The sequence below is a fragment of the Fundulus heteroclitus genome, chromosome 21 (genome assembly GCF_011125445.2).
Source record: "Fundulus heteroclitus isolate FHET01 chromosome 21, MU-UCD_Fhet_4.1, whole genome shotgun sequence".
Classification (NCBI taxonomy): Eukaryota; Metazoa; Chordata; class Actinopteri; order Cyprinodontiformes; family Fundulidae; genus Fundulus; species Fundulus heteroclitus.
In genome coordinates this window covers 38,545,147-38,567,472 of record NC_046381.1, presented here as the reverse complement: position 1 = coordinate 38,567,472, position 22,326 = coordinate 38,545,147, and the positions used below count along the sequence as shown (strand labels likewise).

At 49.9% G+C, this 22,326-nt stretch overlaps 1 protein-coding gene across 3 annotated transcripts in view; it reads left to right on the top strand.

The window, feature by feature from the left end:
- The window catches only part of rreb1a (ras responsive element binding protein 1a), a 53,899-nt gene extending 33,403 nt beyond the window's left edge, over positions 1-20,496 (top strand). For 2 of the 3 annotated variants that reach the window (XM_036125557.1, XM_036125558.1), the window contains 13 exons: positions 2,958-3,102; positions 3,177-3,322; positions 7,944-8,133; positions 8,325-8,600; positions 8,676-9,084; positions 9,741-11,313; positions 11,389-11,564; positions 11,634-11,834; positions 12,318-12,479; positions 12,564-12,704; positions 12,930-13,042; positions 13,196-13,850; positions 15,425-20,496. In XM_036125557.1, the coding sequence (XP_035981450.1) occupies positions 2,958-3,102; positions 3,177-3,322; positions 7,944-8,133; positions 8,325-8,600; positions 8,676-9,084; positions 9,741-11,313; positions 11,389-11,564; positions 11,634-11,834; positions 12,318-12,479; positions 12,564-12,704; positions 12,930-13,042; positions 13,196-13,850; positions 15,425-15,996 (4,759 nt within the window). In that variant the 3' untranslated portion in view covers positions 15,997-20,496. Of the gene's footprint in view, positions 1-2,957; positions 3,103-3,176; positions 3,323-3,500; positions 3,551-7,943; positions 8,134-8,324; positions 8,601-8,675; positions 9,085-9,740; positions 11,314-11,388; positions 11,565-11,633; positions 11,835-12,317; positions 12,480-12,563; positions 12,705-12,929; positions 13,043-13,195; positions 13,851-15,424 lie in introns of those variants that run through there. The other variant, XM_036125559.1, reaches the window with a different exon arrangement.
- Positions 20,497-22,326: the final 1,830 nt, after the last annotated feature.

The following is a 22,326-nucleotide window of genomic DNA, read 5'->3' as shown; positions in this document are numbered from 1 at the left end:
ATCAAAACCGGACCTTCAGGGTTAAAACAAAGGTCACAAACTGTGACACGGAACCAGAACAAAAACTGGAAAGGTCCAAAAGACGGACCTGCATCTAGACATCAGAGCAGAACCTGAAACCAGCCACACAGAACCAGAACAAACAGAAAATAATCAACGGCAAAGGTCCGAATTAGGACCGGTTCTGGACGGGTTCTACAAACACTCTCATCTACTCAGACGGCTCTCCTTGTCTAACAAACCCAATAGTTGAACATCGAGCGCTGTCGGCGAGTAGAGGTTCTGACCGGGTTCTCTAGCCTCTGGTCCGGGTTTCTAAGCAGCAGCAGACCGGGCCCACATGAACAGAACCGGTCCGGGTTTCTAAGCAGCAGCGGTACCAGGAGGCGCTGGATGATGCAGATCAGAGACCGTAGAGCAGCAGAGGATCATGGGATACATTAAAACGCGTTGAAGCGTTCGTATCTCCCTCAGGCAGAGAGGATGATGGGTAACGTAGTTCCCTGGAGGGGCCGTCCAGGTGGAGCAGAGAGGATGATGGGTAACGTAGTTCCCTGGAGGGGCCGTCCAGGTGGAGCAGAGAGGATGATGGGTAATGTAGTTCCCTGAAGGGGCCGTGCAGGTGGAGCAGAGAGGATGATGGATAACGTAGTTCCCTGGAGGGGCCGTGCAGGTGGAGCAGAGAGGATGATGGGTAATGTAGTTCCCTGGAGGGGCCGTGCAGGTGGAGCAGAGAGGATGATGGGTAATGTAGTTCCCTGGAGGGGCCGTGCAGGTGGAGCAGAGAGGATGATGGGTAATGTAGTTCCCTGAAGGGGCCGTGCAGGTGGAGCAGAGAGGATGATGGGTAATGTAGTTCCCTGAAGGGGCCGTGCAGGTGGAGCAGAGAGGATGATGGGTAATGTAGTTCCCTGGAGGGGCCGTGCAGGTGGAGCAGAGAGGATGATGGGTAATGTAGTTCCCTGAAGGGGCCGTGCAGGTGGAGCAGAGAGGATGATGGGTAATGTAGTTCCCTGAAGGGGCCGTGCAGGTGGAGCAGAGAGCCGGTTTTTCCAGTCCCGCCCTGGAGTTGGTGACGCTCTCATTTACAATGCAAACTGCAGACGGGGAGCAGAACCAGGACCGCAGCTCCTGGGTTCCTCTGAGGTTCCCCTCCTCAGGACGTGGAGCTGAGGAGCAGCGAGAGGATCTGAGCTCCTCCTGCTCCTCAAACAGAAAACCAGATAATTTAGACTGAATGTTGGTCAGAAACCTGAGAGGAAATTCCTCCTGTTCCTCACTTTCTTCCACCGTCCTGCTTCCTCCTCTCTTTGTTTTCGTTGTGTCTCCTTCTTCCTGTATCCTCACTCCTGTCCTCTAGGCCTCGTTAACGCTCTCCACTCTCCCCCTCCGCTGGTTTCCTGTTTTCCTTCTTTTATCACTCTCCCTTTTCTCTGATTTCTCCTCTTTCAATCTCATTTTCCTCTTTTTGTTTCCTCTTTTCCTCTCCTCTGCTTCCTTTCCTTGTTTCCTCTTTCACTCTTCCCCTCGTCCAACTTTTCTTTACTTTCATCCCTCCTCCTCCTCCTCCTCCCACAGCAGCTGTCTACTCTCTCTCTGTTTCTGCTGACTCTGCATGTTTGCTTCTCTCTGATTGGACGGTTGAGGGGTCACGGGTCCGTTTGCAGCAGACTTTGCTCCATGATTGGCCGGCTGTTTTCCTGGGCTTTGATTGGTTAATGAGCAGCTTCCTGTCAGCTGCTCCCAGATCTGCTGACTGACGGTCAGGACCTCTTATGGTCGTCCAGCGGCTGCCTGATGATCTATTAATAGATGATACCTTGAAGCTGCACCTCCTCACGTCACCTCCTCCCTCTCTGATCCCTCCTTCCTCTCCTCTTTTACTCTCGTCTCGTCTTCTTCACTTGGTTCCTCCAAAATCATCCTCCCTTGTTTCCTAGCAACTTTCCTTACTCTCCCTTCTTTCCTTCCTCATCTCCTTGTGTCCTTTGTTTCTTGCTTCCCCTTTCCTTTCTTTGCTCTCTTTATCTCCTCTCCTTGTTTATACTCCTTGCGCCCTTAGCTCTTCTCACTCCCTCTCCTCTCCTCGTCTCCTTGCTTCCTCTATGGCGTCTCCTCTCCTTGTCTCCTTAGACCCTCTCTGTCTCCTCTCCTCGTGTCCTTGCTCCGTCTCTTCGTCTCCTTGTTCCCTCTCATCGTCTCCTCTCCTCGTCTCCTGTCCTCGTCTCCTTGCTCCCACTCCTCCACTCCTCCTCTCCTCCTCTCCTCGCTCTCTCTCCTCGTCTCCTCTCCTCCTCTCCTTTCTTCGTCTCCTTGCTCCCTCTCCTCTTCTCGTCTTCTTGCTCCCTCTCCTCCTCTCCTCGTCTCCTGTCCTCGTCTCCCCCTCCTGTCCTCGTCTCCTTGCTCCCCCTCCTCGTCTCCTTGCTCCCTCTCCCCCTCCTTTCCTCGTGTCCTTGCTCCCACTCCTCGTCTCCTCCTCTCGTCTCCTTGCTCCCCCTCCTCCTCTCCTCGTCTCCTTGCTCCCTCTCCTCGTCTCCTCTCCTGGTCTCCTCTCCTCCTCTCCTCTCCCCCGTCCTCGTCTCCTCTCCTCGTCTCCTTGCTCCCACCCCTCCTCTCCTCTCCTCCTCTCCTTTCCTCGTCTCCTTGCTCCCACTCCTCCTCTCCTCGTCTTCTTGCTCCCTCTCCTCGTCTCCTCTCCTCGTCTCCTCTCCTCGTCTCCTCTCCTCCTCTCCTCGTCTTCTTGCTCCCTCTCCTCCTCTCCTCTTCCCGTCCTCGTCTCCTCTCCTCGTCTCCTCTCCTCCTCTCCCCCTCCTCGTCTCCTCTCCTCGTCTCCTTCCACCTAGCACTCCTGGCCCCGCCCACTCCCGCTACACTGAGCTGGATCAGAACGTTCTCCCAGAACTCCTGCTGTGGTTCTGTGTGGTCAGAACCAGCCTGAAACGTCTCTTTCTCTTCAGGCACATGAAGATCCATGACAAGGACCCGGCCAGCGGCCTGGTCCCCCTCAGCAGCCCCCCCTCCCCCACCAAGCGGCGCCGTCCCTCCGTGAAGCGGCGGCAGGGCCTGGAGGACGAGGCCGGAGACGAGCCGCCCGCCAAGAAGGTAACCGCCTCGCTCCTCCTACCGGACCCGGTCGGTGCCGGACAGGAGCGGTAACGGGTCGGTTCTGTGTTCAGGTGACGGAGGACGGCGGCGGCGAGGAGGCGGCACCGGTCCAGGGCTCAGAGGAGGAGCTGCTGCCGTGTCCCATCTGCTTCAAGACCTGCAGCTCCAGACTGGATCTGGACGCTCACATGGACACCCATCCAGACACCGTGCTGAGGTAGGAGGGAGGAGGAGGGAGGAGGGAGGGATGGATGGAGGGAGGGAGGAGGAGGGAGGAGAGAGGAGGGAGGGAGGAGAGAGGAGGGAGGGATGGATGGAGGAGGAGGGAGGGAGGGATGAATAGATGGATAATGATGATTCAATTCAGTCCAGCTAACTTTTATTTATAAAGCTCCAGACTGGATCTGGACGCTCACATGGACACCCATCCAGACACCGTGCTGAGGTAGGAGGAGGGAGGAGGAGGGAGGAGGGAGGGAGGAGGAGGGAGGGAGGGATGGAGGGAGGAGGGAGGGATGGAGGGAGGGAGGAGGAGGAAGGAGGGAGGAGGGAGGGATGGATGATGATGATTCAATTCAATCCAACTAACTTATAATTATAAAGCTCCAATTAACATCACGTCATCATCAAGGCTCTTTCCAAAGTCAGATTCCATCAAATCCTCCAGTTTGGTCAGAAAGTTTCCTCTCTAAGGAAACCCAGCAGGTTTATATGGTAATAGAGGATGATCTGCCTCCCCTGATGATGTCACAGCTAACAGAACGCCAGACCAGGTGTACCTTCTATGAATAAAAAAGAGAGAGAACAAAAAGTTAAAAGCTGAAATGACGACAAGCAATGCAAAACTGGAGAACAGTAGAACTCAGCAGAGAGAGAGAAATAGACCCTGATGTCCTCCAGCAGCCTAAGCCTATAGCAGCATAACTATAGAGGTAGCTCAGGGTAACATGAGCCACTCTAACTATAAGCTTTGTCACAAAGGAAAGTTTTAAGATTAGTCTTAAAAGTAGACGGGGTGTCTGCCTCACGGACCAAAACTGGGAGTTGGTTCCACAGGAGAGGAGCCTGATAGCTAAAGGATCTGCCTCCCATTCTACTTTTAGAGACTCTAGGAACCACCAGCAGACCTGCAGTCTGAGAGCGAAGTGCTCTGTTAGGAACATACGGGGTAATCAGAGCTCTGATATATGATGGAGCTTGATTATTAAGGGCTTTATACGTTAGAAGGAGAATTTTAAATTCTATTCTTGATTTAACAGGAAGCCAATGAAGGGAAGCTAAAATTGGAGAAATATGATCCCTCTTGTTGATTTTCATCAGAACTCTTGCTGCAGCATTTTGAATCAGCTGAAGGCTTTGAACTGCATTTTGTGGACTTCCTGATAGTAAAGAATTACAAAAGTCCAGCCTTGAAGTAACAAATGCATGGACTAGTTTTTCAGCATCACTCCTGGACAGAATGTTTCTAATTTTGGCGATATTCCTGAGGTGAAAAAAGAAAACTCTGGAAACCTGTTTAATATGGGATTTAAATGACATGTCTTGGTCAAAAATAACATCAAGATTTTTTACTTTATTACCAGAGGCCAAGTTAATGCCATCCAGATTAAGTGATTGATTAGGAAGTTTATTTTTTGAGGACTCTGGCCCAAAGATTACAACTTCTGTCTTGTCAGAATTTAAAAGCAGGAAATTTAAAGTCATCCAGCTTTTGATGTCATCAAGACATGACTGCAGTCGAAGTAACTGATTGGATTCATCAGGATTTATGGATAAATATAGCTGAGTGTCATCAGCATAACAGTGGAAATTAATCCCATGCTGTCTGATAATTTTGCCTATCGGAAGCATATATATAGTAAATAGAATTGGTCCAAGGACTGAACCCTGTGGTACTCCACAGGTGACCCTAGAGTTTGAGGAAGATTTATTATTAACATGAACAAACTGGAATCTGTCCGACAGATCAGATTTAAACCAGCCTAATGCTTTTCCCTTAATCCCTACAGTATGCTCAAGTCTTTGTAGGAGAATATTGTGATCAACTGTATCAAATGCAGCACTGAGATCTAACAGGACAAGTATAGACACAAGTCCATTATCTGAGGCCATGAGAATATCATTAGTGACCTTCACCAGAGCTGTTTCAGTGCTATGATGAGCTCTGAAGCCTGACTGAAACTCCTCAAGTAGGTCATTACTTTGTAAATGTTCACAAAGTTGATTAGCAACTACTTTCTCAAGAATTTTAGATAAGAAATAGGTTAGATATAGGGCTGTAATTTACTAACTCATCTTGATCAAGAGATGGCTTCTTAAGTAAAGGTTTAATAACAGCTACTTTAAAAGCCTCTGGTACATATCCATTTACTAAGGATAGATTAATCATGTCTAAAATAGGACCACTGATCAAAGGGAATACCTCCTTAAACAACTTGGTTGGGATTGGGTCTAACATACAGGTAGAAGGTTTAGATGAAGCTAAAATTTTAGATAGCTCAGAAAGCTCTACTGCTTTTAAACAGTTCAGACACTGCGCAGGTTCTAAAGATTCCTCCAACGCTGCCTCACTTACTGAGGACGAGGTAATCATGTTTGGGAGGATGCCAATTATTTTATTTTTAATAGAATCAATTTCACTTATGAAGAGTCATTACTACTAAGAGCTAAGGGAATGGATGGATCAACGGAGCTGAGACTCTGAGTAAGTTTGGCAACTGTACTGAAGAGAAATCTAGGATTATTTTTATTCCCAATTAATGATGAAAAATATGCTGCTCTAACTCTGCGAAGGGTCTTGTTATACAACAATAGACTGTCCCTCCAAATTAGGTAGGATTCCTCTTGGTGTGTAGAGCGCCATTTTATCTCCAATTTCCTAACATTGTGCTTCAAGGAACGCAGCTCTGAATTAAACCAGGGAGCCAGCTTCCTGTGAATAATCACCTTCTTTTTCAAGGGAGCTACATTGTCTAATGCAGAACCCGATGACGAAGTCGCACCGTCAACAAAGACATTTATTTGTGAATGGGAAGAAACAACATTGCTGCTATCTGCAGGGTATTTCTGCAATACTGAGGATATTAAAAAGGGGACAGACTCTTTAAAGTTTGTTGCAGCATTGTCCGATAAAAAGCTACTATAATGGAACCGTCTTTTGGGGGTGGAGAACTCAGTTAGATTAAACTGAAATGTTATTAAAAAATTATCAGATAGGACAGGGTTGTGAGGAAATACTGTTAATTCTTTACAATCAATGCCATATGTCAGAACAAGGTCTAAAGTATGAAGCCAAGAGTGCATCGGTTTATGCACATTTTGAACAAAACCAATTGAATCTAGGATAGTTTTAAAGGCTACACTAAGGTTACCCACCCATTTTCCCCAGAAAGTTCTCCAGTTATCAATGTAGCCCACGTCGTTTTCAGGACACCACCTAGACAACCAGCGGTTGAATGATGACATGCGGCTAAACATGTCATCACTGGTCAGATCAGGCAGGGGACCAGAGAAAATTACAAAGTCCGACATTGTTTTAGCAAACTCACAAACCGAAGCAACACCAACTTTAGTGACCTCCGATCGGCGTGATCGGGTGTCATTACCGCCAGCGTGAATAACAATCTTACTGTATTTACGCTTATCCAGGAGTTTCAGGTAAGATTCTATGTCGCTCGTTCTGGCCCCTGGCAGGCATTTAACTATGGTCCCTGGTGTCTCTAGTGCCACGTTTCTGACTATAGAGCTCCCAATAATCAGGGTCGGCCTCTCAGCGGGTGTGTCGCTGAGTGGGGAAAATTTGTTAGAAACGCAGACGGGTTGGTGGTGAACTGGGGGCTGAAATCTAGAGCTATGCTTCCTACGAACTGTCACCCAGCCAGCCTGCTTACCCGGCTGCTCGGGTGCTTCTGGAGGACCACTAAGTGAACTAACGCTAGGCCTATGTGGCTCCACGCTAGCAGAGGGGCTATCAGCTGGTTTTCCATAGCACGGAGCCGGGTCTCCAATTCTGACACCCTTGCCTCCAAAGCTACAAAACCACTACATTTATTACAAGTACCATTATCACTAAAGGAGGCAGAGGAATAACTGAACATCTGACACAGAGAGCAGGAGATAGGGGACATAGACAGAGACGGAGAAGCGGAGGGAAGAGAACGGGGGAGAGCCATTGTGAGGCTAGGCTAAGCTAAAGCTAGGCTAACAACCTCTAACCACGTCGGGAAAAGCAAACCGGAAGTGACGACCAACCAATACACCATGATGATGATGGATGGATGAATTGATTGATGATAGATGGATGGATGAATTGATTGATGATGGATGGATGAATAGATGGATGATGGATGGTTAAATAGATGGATGAATTGATTGATGACGGATGGATGAATAGATGGATGATGGATGGTTAAATAGATGGATGAATTGATTGATGGAGGATGGATGATGGAAATACAGGAAAATGCTTAAATAACTGCAGGAAGGAGTGATAATTAAACATAAAGGATAAAGACAGACAGAGAGATGAATAAAAGAGGAGGAGAAAGAGGTGAGCAGGCGGCGCTGAGCCTGTAATGGAGGAAGGAGAATATTTAGCGGTAAATCCTGGTTAAGCAGCCGGTAAGAGGATCGGCTGCTCTGCAGGGATGGAGAGATGGAGAGGAGGAAGAGGAGGAGGGATGGAGAGGAGGAGCTGGGATGGAGGGATGTAAATAAAGTGCTGGTTCCTCTGCAGGCCGGACATCAATGAATGTTTAACGTCTAGTAAATAATTTTAGTTCTTCTGCAGGAGTCAGAGTAAAGCTCTCCAGCTGACTCCAGCTTCTCCTCCTTTGCAGGTGTGACTTCTGCTGCCTGTCCTTCCGGACGCACCGCGGCCTCCTGCGGCACAACGCCGGCGTCCATAAGCTCCTCCCCCAGGACCCCAGCGGCCGGCCCTTCATCCAGAACAACCCCTCCATCCCCACGGGCTTCAACGACCTGGCCTTCATCGACTTCTCCTGCAAGAAGTTCGCCCACATCGCCCAGGTACGCCTCCTCACACAGCCCAGGTACGCCTCCTCACACAGTCCAGGTACGCCCCCTCATATAGTCCAGGTACGCCTCCTCAGGTACGCCTCCTCACACAGCCCAGGTACGCCCCCTCATATAGTCCAGGTAGCCTCCTCCCTGCTGCCGCCAGGCTCCCCTCACGGTTCTGACCGTCTGTCCTCCTCCAGGTGTGGTGTGAGACCAACCTGCGGCGCTGCATCAGTAAGTTCCACCGTTTCGTCTGCGACTCCTGTGACAAGGCCTTCCCGCTGCGCTCCGCCCTGGACCTCCATAAGACCACCTCCCACACGGAGAGCCCTGCCGCACCAGGAGACCCGGAGAACCCCGCGGAGAACGGCGACAAGCGGGCCGGGACCGGCGGCGAGGCCCGGCGGGACGACGGAGAGCCGCCGTCGGAGCAGTCCAGCTTCCTGGAGGCTCTGGGCCTGCAGCACCGCTCCAAGGTTAGCGGGGGTCCTGCCGGGTCGGTGGTTCTGTCGGGTTCCTTCTGGTTCCGCTCACGGTTCTGTTCCTTCCAGGTGAAGTCGGGCCCCACCGATGACGAGATCCACCAGGCGCACCTGGACAGCATCAGGGTGATCCCCGTGGAGCCGGCCTCCTTCCTGCCGGGGGGGCTGGGCGTGGCCCTGGGTCTGGGGGGGCTGGCGGCGCTCAGCCTGCCGCTGCTGGAGGCGTCCGGCGCCGCCCTGCAGGGCCTGTCGCAGCGCGACGCCCTCAGCCTGCTGTCCCTGCAGCCCTTCCAGACGGGCTTCCTGCTGCAGCCCGACGGAGGCGCCGCCACCGCCGGCGCCGCCTCCTGCCGACCCGGAGAGTCCGGCGGGACCGGCGTCATGGAGCTGGCCGACATCCAGCAGATCCTCAAGGTGGCGGCGGCGGCGCCGAACCAGCTGGGACTGCCGCCTCTGGCCAAGGCGCCGGGCTTTCCTGGTGAGTGTTTCAGCAGGAGACCCGGTCTGGGTGGGTTAGGGTTCTGGTTCTGATACGTCTGGTTCTGATACGTCTGGTTCTGATGCGTCTGGTTCTGATACGTCTGGATATGTGGTGAAACATTCTAGGTTCTATTCCCTGTCCTGTTGTTATCTACTTGTTCCTCCTTTCCTTCCCTCCTCCCTTTTCTTCCCTCCTTTCCTTCCCTCCTTCCTCCCTTCCCTCCTTCCTTCTTACCTCCCTCCTCCCTTTCCTTCCCTTCTTCCTTCCTACCTCTTTCCTTCCCTCCCTCCTTTCCTCCCTCCTCCCTTTCCTTCCTTCCTTCCTTCCTACCTCCTTCCTTTACTAGCCTCCTCCCTTCCCTCCTTCCTTCCTACCTCTTTCCTTCCCTCCTTCCTTCCTAACTATTTCCTTCCCTCCTTTCCCTCCTTTCCTTCCCTTCTTCCTTCCTACCTCTTTCCTTCCCTCCCTCCTTTCCTTCCCTCCTCCCTTTCCTTCCTTCCTTCCTTCCTTCCTACCCATTTCCTTCCTTCCTACCTCCCTCCTACCTTTCCTTCCTTCCCTCCCTCCTTCCTACCTCTTTCCCTCCCTCCTTTCCTTTCCTCCCTCAGTGTAACCTAGATTCTTTAAACTGGACCTCCTCTCTCCTCCTCCAGGTCAGCTCCTGCCTCAGAAGGCCATGCCTCCTCTGAAGCCCAAACCTCCCATCAGCCCCCGCTCCAGCCTCAGCACCACCACGCCTCCTCCCCTGCAGAGCTCCCAGCAGGCCTCCCTGGGCTGCATCAGCCCCAGCCTGCCTCCTCCCACCCCCTCCCTCTTCAAAACGCCCCCCTCCTCCACGGGGGGCGGGGCTCACACAGACGCCGAGTCGGCCGGCGACGGCAACACGGCGCCGTCCGACTCGCCACCCGCGGCCGCCACGGCGGTCCAGGAGGAGGCGGGGCTAAGCGTCAGGAGGGCGGGGCTTAAAGGCGGCGGCGCGGCGGCTAGAGGCTCGTTCCCGTGCCGCTTCTGCGACCAGGTGTTCGTTCTGTCGAGCGCGCTGCACGCCCACATGCGCTTCCACCTGGGCACGCTGCCCCACCAGTGCAACATGTGCGACTACGTGGCGCCGGACAAGGCCACGCTCATCCGCCACCTGCGCACGCACAGCGGCGAGCGGCCCTACGTCTGCCGCATGTGCCACTACCCCTTCACCGTCAAGGCCAACTGCGAGCGCCACCTGAGGAAGAAGCACGCCAAGACGTCCCGCAAGGACATCGAGAAGAACATCAAGTACGTCACCTTCGCCGCCGCCATCACCGCCGCGCCCCCCTCCGCCGCGCAGGACCCGGAGACGGGCTGCGAGACCACCTGCCGGTTCTGCGGCGAGGACCTGAAGACGTACCGGGCGCTGCAGATCCACCTGCGCACGCACAACGGCTGCCAGAGGAAGCCCTTCGAGTGCCGGCGCTGCGGCGCCGCCTTCCTGGCCAAGAGGAACTGCATCCACCACCTGCTGAAGCAGCACCCGGAGGTGCAGGAGAGGGAGATCGAGGCGCACATCACCACGCTGCTGCCCGGCGCCGCCCTCGCCCCCCCGCCGCCGCCGCTCAACGGCCTCGGCCAGCCCGGCCCGGCGCCGCAGGTGAAGGCCGAGGAGACGCTGTACGCCGCCGACCTGGACCAGCCGCTCGACTTCTCCGCCAAGGGGCGGGGCAGCCAGGCGCCGTCCCCCGCCATCAAGACGGAGGGCGCCGCCCACGGCTTCGACGGCGCCGACCTGGACCAGCCCATCGACCTGTCCATCCCCAGCAAGCGGCAGCGCCGCGAGGCGGCCGGCGGCGGGGAGGCGGAGCCGAAGACGGAGCAGGGCGCCGTCGCCGAGCCGCAGCACACGCCGCCCGCCGAGGAGAAGAGCAGCCCGCCTCCCCCGCTGCCTCACCCCCCGCTGGGCTGCTACCAGCTGCCCCCCGCATCCACCCCCCCCTCCGCCGCCCGAGCTCAGCGCCTCAAGCCGCTGCTGCCCAAACCCGCCCTGCCCACCTCCTCGCCGCCCGCCGCCAAGGACCTGGCGCCGCTGGCGTCCATCGCTCAGATCATCAGCTCCGTCTCTGCGGCTCAGGGAATGCTGGAGGGCCCCCCCCCGCCCGGACCCTCGTCCTCGCAGGCCGACCCGGCCGCCGAGGCCCCCGGCCCCTCCGCCGCCCTGGACACGGCGAGCGAGGAGGTGTCGGACAGGTCCTCCAGGTACGCTCGCCTCCTTTCAGCCCTGCTGAGGCGCCGCAGACGCCTGAGCAGCCGTGACTCTCTCTCTCTCCACAGGAGACGGTCGAGGAAGAAGCCCGCAGCTCTGGCAGCCAAGGCGGCGGCCGGCGGCGGGATCGACCTGGAGTCCAGCGGAGAGTTCGCCAGCGTGGAGAAGATGCTCGCCACCACCGACACCAACAAGTTCAGCACCTACCTGCAGACCGGCGCCGCAGAGCTGACGGCGAAGAGAGGTGAGGCGCCGCCCAGACGGTGCGACACGAGCAAACGAAGCTCCGCTAAACTCTGACTCTCCCCGACAGAGACGGACCGAGGCGCCGCAGCAAGAGAGGAGAAGGAGCGCCGCTCGAGTGAGGAGGGGAGGCCGGCGGCCATGACGGTTCCGCAGACCAAAGGGAAGAAGAACGCCTACTCCAACTCGGTGCAGAAGATGACCTGCCCCTTCTGCCCGCGGGTTTTCCCCTGGATGAGCTCGCTGCAGAGACACATGCTCACACACACAGGTAACTCTGACCAATCCAGCTCCTTCTGGCATCAGCCAATCAGGGTTACTTCCTGGTTCTAACCCAGTCCCTGCACTTTAATGTACCTGCAGAGGAGCAGACATGTCTGCTTTGGCCTCAGTGGCCAGAGCTGGACTGATGGTCTGGTTAGCGGATGCAGCTAATTGCTAATTGCTACGCCTGCCTGGTGTTTTCCCCTCTCTAGTGAGCATCAACCACTTCTAGGGTGAATTAGCTCTAAAATGTTGCACAACTTCTGAGCTGTCCTTAGCTGCCTCTGTCCAAGACAACTCGGTAACACCACCCCTGGCTACACTGATGAGTTAGCGCAGTTAGCTCCGATTTGGCTGGGGGGGGGGGTGCTAAACTAGGGCTCCGGACCCTGATTGGCTCTCAGGTTCCTAGAGCTGCTCCTGTAGGCTATGGTCCCTTATCTGCGCCGTCCTCAGCTCAGTGACTGAAGCCTTGCTCCGTCTCCTTCAGGCCAGAAGCCGTTCCCGTGTCCTCGCTGCGACGCCTTCTTCTCCACCAAGTCCAACTGTGAGCGCCACCTGCTGCGCAAACACGGCGTGACCCACAGGACGCTGCGACGCAACGGCGCCATGGTGAAGAAGGAGGGAGACGACGGCTCGCAGGAGAGCGCCGGTCAGAGCGCGGCGCCGCGTGTTGTTGCCGCTCTGAGAGCCGCGGCGCGCCGCCTCCTCTCACCGACTGCTTTGTGTTCTGCAGAGAGCCAGTCAGAGACGGAGCAGCTGCCGCCAGACACCAGGGAGCCCGCCGGCGCCACACAGTCAGCCCCGGCGTCCACAGTTAATAGCCCCGCCCCTCCTGAAGTCTCCCAGCTAAGCCCCGCCCCCAAAGCAAGCCAAGGTCAGCCAATCAGAACAGTTCAAATCACTTGATAATAACCTCCTTTTATCAAGTTTCTCTGTTGAATCATTAGTTTTTATTTTGTTGCTGATTAACATCCCGACATTAAACATTAAAAACATTAAACGCTGCCGGCAGGAGGTGAAGGGGCCTCCTGGCCAGCCTGCTCCTCTTTCCTCACTCACAAAGCGTTAGCAACGAGCTAACCACTTGTTTGCCTCACAGGTAGCAGTCCACCTGCAGAACAGCAGGAAACAGAAACCAGTGAGCAGGCCGACCAGCAGGGGGCGCCGGAGGCCAGAGCAGCAGCAGGAAAGCCGCCTGCGCCGGGCAGCAAGGTACCGTCAGCCTGGCAGACAGGACCCAGGGCTGCAGCCCGGTTTATTCTGTCCTAAAGCTGCAGAGGCTTCAACCAGAGAGGTTTCTGGGTAATGTAACCGTTTCCTGCTCTTCTTCTTCTTCTTCTTCTTCTTCTGCTGCATCTGCTGCAGGCCGACAACACGGACGACGACGACTGCCACAGCAACAAGAGCCTCGACCTGAACTTTGGCAAGAAGCTCATCGACTTCAAGCTGTCTGCCTCCTCCTCCGCCCCGCCACCAGAACAGCCCTCCTCCTCTCCCTCCGCCTCCTCCGCTCCCCATGCGGCGCCAGAGACCCCCGAGGACCAGGAGAAGACCGCTCCCTCCGGCTCCTCGGCCGGCAGCCCCGCAGCGAGGCAGCAGGCCGACTACAAACACGTCTGTCGGGTTTGTGCCAAGACTTTCCGCTACGCAACGACTCTGGCGCGCCACGAGAGGGCGCATCTCTCAGAGGAGGCGCAGGCGCCGACGGAGGAGGCACCTTCGCCCGCGAAGGAGGAGGAGACGACGGAGTGCAACGCCGCGGAGCAGGAGGGGGAGGAGATGGAGGAGGACGAAGGAGGAGAGCGAGGAGGGGAGAGCGACCTGGGGGAGAGCGGCGAGTCGGAGGAAGAGGAGAAGGAGAAGGAGGAGAGGAGCGACGAAGAGGCATCAGAACCAAAGAACGAGGAGGGAGGCGAGGCGGCGAGAGGACGCGTGGACAAGAGGAAGAAGATCTGCACCGAGTGCGGGAAGAGGTTCTGGTCCCTGCAGGACCTGACCAGACACATGAGGTCCCACACAGGTAAGGCGCACCTGGGCCCCGCCCACCTGGGCCCCGCCCACCTGGGCCCCGCCCACCTGCACAGACAGGCTCCGCCCACCTGCACAGACAGGCTCCGCCCACCTGCACAGACAGGCTCCGCCCAGCAGGAGCCTCTGGCCAGGCCCGATGTTACCCATAAACCGCTGTAGGTACCTGATCGACTCGGGCGCTACCCGATGATGTCATCATACGGCAAATCCACTCAAACAAACTACATTATGCTTGCGGTCTCCATTTGTTACAAATAAATTTTATTTTGTTAATTTACGGTTATTTTCCAGTAACTTAATCGAGACATGAAAACTTTTAACATATTTTTGGAATGCTTGTGTGTTAGTCTGACAATTTAATTTTGCCGGATCAAAGTTATATCTTAAGAGAAATTTCCTTCCTCCAATTTTTTTTTTAAAGTTGTGAAGGGAAAATAAACCATAAACTCTATTAATTTTTAATAAAAGTCTGCAGCCATTTTAATTTAATCACGGCATTCATCACTTTAAAATCAATAACGTTCATTATTGAATATACTACTGATATTACTATGTCATTCTTTCTGATCACATGTTTTTTTTTATTATTCCAGATGAAATTGTGATGAATTTTATTAATTTTTTATTGTAGTATTTGGTATATTTAAGATATATGCTGGATAAATTAATCTGGCTATCCCTTCCGTTTTTGTTAACAATATTCTTCCAAAAATTGAGCCAACTGTCATTTTTTTTTTTTTTTTTTTTTTTTTTTTTTTTTTTTTTTTGTAAAATGGCTTGAATATTTGTTCTATAATTTCCAGTGTGGTCCTTGTTAATCATTATACCTAAATATTTTACCTCATTTTTATCAATTAAAGTCGGTTGATTATTTTGAATTGCTAAGATTTCACATTTTTTTCATGTTGATCTTTAAGCCTGAAGCTTTTGAGAAAAAAGAAACCGCTAAATTAACTAAATAAAATTGATTCGTTACAAATGCAGACCGCGGGCTCTATGTAGTTTGTTTGAGTGGTGTTGCCATAATGTGACGTCATCAGGAGGCGCAGGGACCATGGAGAATTTCTTCGTAAAATTGTCCGTTTACAAACCGCAATCCCGCTCTGGAATAAAACCTACACCCGCTATAATTACTTTAGTAGGTTTTCCAGACCAATTACAATATTTTGCAAAATTGAGCAAACGTTAAACCAACCATGTATAGTGATGTCATCAGAAGGCGCAGGACCCGAGTCCATCTGGTACTTACAGCGGATCCACGGAGCGTAATGTGAGCAGAGGATCCGTTAGCGTCGCCTGGCGGGAAAAGCTTCCTCTGGTTTTAGGTTTTATCCTGAATCCTGCGTCCGAAGTTAAAGTTTATTTATAGAAAGCAAAGATGGCCAGGATAGCAGGGAGGAGCTATCTTTGCTTTAGAAGTTACCAAACGTTGCTAACATCTAACCAGAAGTGCTAAATCTGTAAAACAAATGCTAACTGTCAGTAGTGGGTTAATGTAGCAGGAGGTGACATCTGAGGCCTGTTTCTGACTCTGACTCTCCTCCTGTCTCCTCTCTCCTCCAGGGGAGCGGCCCTACAAGTGTCAGACCTGTGAGAGGACCTTCACCCTGAAGCACAGCCTGGTGCGCCACCAGAGGATCCACCTGAGGCCCCGCGGCGCCGACGGCTCCTCCGGCGCCAACGACGACGCCAGCGAGGACGGAGACTCCTGCGCCCCGACCCCCACCTCCACCTGCCCGCCCTCCGAGAACGAGAGCGAGTGCGGGAGCGGCGCCGCGGGAGCCAAGGAGCTGGAGGAGGAGGACCTGAAGGAGGAGGGCCAGAGGGAGGATTCAGCCTCGCTGGAGGAGGAGGAGGAGGAGGAGGAGGAGGAAGAGGAGGATCGAGCTGATTCATCTCCAGAAGAAGCAGACGCCTCTGCAGAGCCGCATCCTCCCCAAGCTACTGAATCAAAGACGACGACCAGCACCGACTCCCCCGCTCCACCAGACGGCGCCAAAGATCCCTCCACCTCCCCACCAGGGGGCGCCGCCCCTGCAGAAGGCTTTATCCAGGGGCTGCTGGAGATCCACACCAAGCCCCCGCTGGAGCACATCCTCCCCAACGGGGAGCCTCCCATGGTGGGGGCAGACTGAAGGGAGCCCCCCCCCCCATCACCGCAGTGCCATACGACGGAAGGACGCTACGCCTGGATGACGATGCAAACCAGCTCAGAAAATGTTCTCCTGACGGACAGAGACCTCGTTTTCTTGAAGTGCCTTACTACTAGTCCGACTTCTAAAAGATGATTTTTTTTTTTTTTTTTGCTATATCTTTATCTGCATTATTACGGAAGATGGATCTAAATTTTTTTATAGCTTTTTATGATGACAATGATTACTATTTTTGTGCGGGGAATCTATATTTCAGCAATAAAAAGATGAAATGATTACGATTTATTGTTCTAGATTTTTGTTTTGAGAATCGATGATCAACGTAGGAGACGGACGGAGCGTCGGCCCACGGTCTCCTGTATTTAAACGAGAGCGGGCCTTTAGCAGAACTGGACCACTTCACCTTTAGGACGGGACGCTGTGGCTTTAGGCTCAAACCGCTCCGAGGACAGACTCTTCTTCTTCTTTGGCTCCGGCGCCGGTTTGAGCCTCCATTTTTGATGTTTGTAAGCGAACAGTGAGCGCGGTGGAAGACGTGGCGTCCGGCTGTTTCTGCTGGCGTCTCTTCCTGGGACTGAGGACAGCTTTGGTAACTGGAAAACGCAGAAGGGTCGCTGCTGGCCTCCCATCTCTCTCTGCGGGGCATGAACGCCTTCATGAAGCCGTCAGAGTCGCACTTCTGTGTGGATGCGTGTGTGGGGGTGTTTGTCATTGTTCCTTTTTTAAATCCATCACACTATTGATCCCTCAGCAGCCACCGCCGCGTGTTTATTTCCCCTCCTTCTGATTTTCAGTTGATTCCATGTTTATTCAGAGGGTTGGACCGCGGCGCCCGGCGGTCTCACTTTCTGCGTGTTTGCGATGATATTTAGGTGTGGGGAGGGGAGCTCTTGTTTTGTGGATTTTCCTATTTTAACTGAACAAATCAAATGTTTTTTTTTTTTGTTTTGAGTGTGAATGTGAGCATGTCTCTGGCCTGTCTCTCATCGCCGCCCCCTAGTGTTTGTTTTAGGGCTACTCACAGGGCCTCCGGCATGCTAACACGTAGCAGCACTAACACCTGTTCCAGGTTCAGTTTACCTCAACTTTCGCTTTTTAACTGAAACTGCTAAAGCAGCTCTGGATGTAGCCCTTAAAATCCGACGTCTTCCTTCCGGCTCGCCCGGTTAAACCGGCGCCAGCTGGGTTTCCACCCCGGGCCAAGCTAACGCGCGCTAACTCATCGGTGTAGCCAGGGGTGGTGTTACTGCAGCTAAGGACAGCGCAGATGTACAAGTTGTGCAACATTTTAGAGCTAATTCACTGCCTGTCACCCTAGAAGTGGTTTATGCTCACTGTCTTAGAAAGGGGATAACACTAGGTAGGCGTAGCAATTAGCAGATGGTTGCATCCGCTGACCAGACAATCAGTCCAGCTCTAGCTACGCGCTAGGTAATAAATCTGATCACTGGCTCAGTTAAACACATGCATTTACTCCCCTTACAGTATTATATGTCAGTCTGTCTTGAGTTATTCTTGAACCACTCTGCAATTTGTCCAAGTTTTATCTCCTTTCTAAAGGGTCCCTGTAGAGTTTTCATCTCCTTGTTGTTCCACTCTGTCGTTGTTTTCTTTGGGAACGTCTGAACTTAACAGTTAAACTTGACCTAAAGCTTGAGGTCTTCAGCTGAGCATTAGAGACAATCAATTTTAGTTTTCTGAAAGAAAATGGTTTCCAGAGTGTAAGAGATAGATGGAAGGATAAATTATTAATTATAATAATACAGGTTGGTGTGAACTATTTTGTGTCCTAAACCTGCTGCACATGTTTATAAAAAAAAAAAAAAATCAAGTTAAAGGGCTAAATGTTGATCAGCACCAGCCTTACCAGATGGATCTTTACCAGGGAGAACTGGGCCAGAGGGACGGGTAGCCTGTGTGTGTCTCTTTTCCTGCTTGTGCGATGTAGAAAACTTTGCTTCCTGTATATTTTTCTTTTTTAATATTAGACGACCTCATAAGCAAATCAAACCTCAGTGGCTTATAATGGAACTGTAAGGCGGCGATGGCCGGTCATGTAGCGGGTTCATTCAAAACTAATCAAGAGTTAATAAAGAACCAGAACCGCTCCGATTGGCTCATCGCTGCCCTGAACTGGCACTAACATTTTCCAAACCTACGACTACCGCCTCTTCTGTTAGAACTACTAACTACAGTCAAGAGAGAAAGGGTTGGTCTCTTTAGCAGCTTCTGACACATACAACTAGACACTTTATCAATCAAATATAACATTAAAAAACATTATTTAGTAATGTCAAATCATTAACTAGACATTTAAAGTATAAAAAAGCTGTTTAGTTGTAGCTGTATGTGAATAACTGGGGATTGTTCCAGCTGGTTAGCAATAAGTAGCGAGCTAGCTGCTCTCAGCTTTTTGAGCTAATTAGCTTGCTTGCTCTGTATGTTATCATTCAAAAATGTGAAATAAAAACTAAAATGATTTGTTAGCTTTTTTTTTTTTGGTAAATGTAACATTTTAAAATAATTCTGTATATAGTTGCAGAGAAGCTAATAAAACTAGTTCCTTTTGTTTTTTAAAGTCAAGATGCTTCTTGGCTAACAAGCTAACAGCTAACTGTTTCTGTTATGTACTTTTCTGTCAGGTTTCATTTCAGTACAATTCAGTCAAAATGTATATTTAGTTAATCATCAGTGATTGAAATTTACCTTTTAGGGATTCGGTTGGTTAAACAAATATTTTTGTTGATGCTAATGGTATTCTTAATTTCCTAAGTTGTTTTCTTGATCTGCAAAATTTGGCCTTTTTTTCTAAATGATCACAGATTAACAAAATTTACCCCATTGAACCTTATTTTCATAAACTCATAACTGCTCAGTTTTGCAGAGAGATTTAATAAATGATGTGACTTTTTTTAAGGTCAATTTGCTACATGGCTAATAGGCTAACTCCAGTTCATTAATGTTCAGCAGTCAAAATTTGACAAAACCTCTATTTTTACTAGAGATTAAACAAATGTATGGCCACATTTCTGCAAATTGTCTATTTTGCACTAAGCTGTAAAAAAAGTTAGCCCTAAAAGTGGTGATTTGAGCCTAACGTTAACCTTTATAAAACAAATTAAAAAATATATATAAATTGTAAATATTTTCATGAATATCTTAATGTAGAAGTTTAAACTATTAAGTAATTTATTTTGAATGATAATTTAAGAAGCTAACAGGCTAGCTTTCCTGTCCTACGTCAGCTTCATTTTAAGCCCGGTCCCTTTAGTCCAGCAGTCCTTTCTGCTCTGAGACTCGGACCAGTTAGCCGTAACGCCGTCAAAGCGAGGCTAACGTCTGCGGCCTTCACACATGGATTATGTTTCGTTGTAGCGGTCAGTGAAGGAGCGCTCCCTTTCTCTCTTGAACTGGTTTCTGTCTCGTTGGCTCTCTGTTTCCACCCTCTCCTTGGGGAATTTGTGCTAACGTCTATCCTGTCTGCGTGTGCGGCCATATGAATACTGGACTTCCATTCGAATGCACATGGACTGTTTTTAATGTATTTATTTGGAGCCCAGGCGTGTTTCTGTGTGGGTGTGAGTTAAGTGTCTGCAATGACTTGAGAAGAAGCCATGTATTAAAAAATGTCACATTTATGCTGCAGAACTGTTGCGAGGAACTGGTGATTTCTTTTTTTTTTTTTATTATTATTATTATGGACCGACCGGCTTGCTCCAGGGCCCAGCGGGCCCACGTGAGACTCGGACTAGCAATAAGAATCCTTCTGAATCCAAAAGCTTTATGTAGATTTTCCTGTATGTGAGTCGAGAACAGTCTGTCTGGGTCTATTGGTTCTGTTTATTTTTAGTTTTCTTCTATGACATAAATGCATATAAAACTGTGAAAATCTATTGTGATTAATTAAAGGGTGAGTTTTAGATTAGGTTTTTTTGCATGTTAATCTAATTTGTTCAGTTATGGATGATTTCTCCTTTCTCCGTCACTTCTTGTGCTACACACGCAAATATAAATATCAAAAATATGTATAATCTCGCTCTCAGGGTCTTTCACAAATCCATTATTTGAACTGCTTCATGTTGTTTTCCTCCTGAGTCGCAGCTTGTCCAGATTACATTCTTTCTTTTTTTTTTTACAGATGACATCATGATTCAGATCTGTCAATCACTACATTTAGCACTTGACTGTGAACTCGTCGTTACCAGACACAGAAAATATGGTTAGATTTTTCAACTCTCAGTCAGACATTTGATTTGAAGCCTTTTCTGTTTTAGTTAAAAGCTCATATTTAATGAGTGTTTATTTGTGTACTGGACCTCAATCACAAAGCATTAAAAGACAGTCATCTGGATCACTTTCTGTCCCCTGCTGTTAGCAAACATTGACAGTGTTTCACAGAGTCAAGAGATGTACACCTCCTCTGTATTCAACCCAATAAGAAAAAGCAATAAAGATTATGTAAAGGAACGGTGTGTGAATCAACCCTCAGCATACTTCTGTCTTCTTTTATCACCTTCTCTGGGCTCCAGACGTGAAAACGTACATTACTGTGACCACACGTTTTCTCCGCGTTGCTGCTTCATTGAGGCTTATATTAAAAGAAAAAAGCTTAACGTGATTCAATGTACTTAAACAACGCTCAGTGATCACCAAATTTCTCTCATATATTGCTTATCATAACCACTTAAAACTGTCAAGAAATCGAACCCAAAGTCCAATTATTATGGACGTTATATGACATTAAGTATTTTATAGGCATAGAGGCTGGCTATATGAAAGCAGAAACGTTTAATGTCAGATAACTTCCATAATAATTGGACTTTGGGTTTGACATTTTGACAGTTTTATGTGCTGATTAGGAGCAATATGAAAGAGAAATTTGGTGATCGTTGATCGTTGATTAGGTACATTAAACCACGTTAAGCCTTTTCCTCGCCATAGGCGCCAATGAAGAAGAAAACGTTAATGTGAGATATCTTCTATAATCGTTGGATTTTGGTTTATTTTTTTTGACAGGCTTAAGTCTTCATGACAAGATATGGCCATGAGAAATTTGGTGATGATTCCTCGTTGTTTTCCTACCTTAAGCCACGTTAAGCTTTTTCACGTTAAGCGTTTTAGAATGTCCCTTGTGGATTGCTGGGATAATTTTCCTCTGGTCAGGGACTGAGATGATTGCAGGGAGACGTTTGAAGATGTGGACTTTACCTCCTGAACCTCTGCTACAATGTAGATCATGGCACCAGTAGTACGCGCTGGAGGAAAGCCATTTAGATTACAGCAAAGAGCAAATATATGTTTCTTTGACTTGTTTCTTGTTTGTTTTAAACCTTCTGGTGCTGTGAATTTTAAGTCTGGTTTTCTTTTTTTTCTGTGTTAACATTAAATATGGAAGTAAGCGAGCTACTCAATACTTTAATATATGTTGAGGTGTTGATTTGAAAGGTCAAAAATGTGGGTCATATAAAGAGGATTAGCTAAGTGTTAAAACGCTATAAGCTTGTAGAGCTGCGTTGAGGCGCCATCATTGTGGAAGATGCAGTTCTCCGAACCGCCTGCTGGGGGCAGTGTAGGAGAAAAAGGCCGCAGGCTGAACTGGGAGCTGCGGGTCAGGGAAGAAAATGGCGGGACTGAATTTATGTAAGTTAATTCTATATATTTATGTATAATAAAACTTATTCTAGCTCATCGTAAGGTTCTACTAACTTTATTGAAGTCGTCTGGGACGGCAATATTCTCAGTAGCTGTTTCCTAAATGGCAGTTTAACGGAGCTTCCCTTAAAGCTAACTATGCTAACATAGCTAGTTGAATCAGCGCTAGGCTAACGTAGCATCTTGGTTTTCAGTGTTTTAAGATGTTAAAATATAAATGTTAGGAGTCTGAGCTTCTGTGTTCTTGTGTATTTTAATCTTTATGGTCAGAATGAAGGTTTTAAAACAGTTTATGTGGTAAAAACGGGTTTTTAGTGCCGTCCCGCTCAGCTGTCCCCTGTTGTTCAAAAGAGTTAAAGCAGTAAATGATGCAACAAATAGGTTCTAATTCAATTATTTCATGCCTAAATTATATTTAAATGTTTCCTTTGCATTTGACAGCAGTAATTATAAAAACACAACTGTGCAACAGTTTGTCTGCCTTCATAATTCATTTCTATTTTTTAGAGTCTGCATCATGTTAATTTAAACCAGATCTTTTGCAACATTAAACGTTATTTAGTAAGACACAGGGTTGCATGTCCTTAGTGCAAGATGCGATAATAAAGGTGAATGTTGAGATGGTAAAAAGACATGTGATAATTAAAAAGTGCTGATATC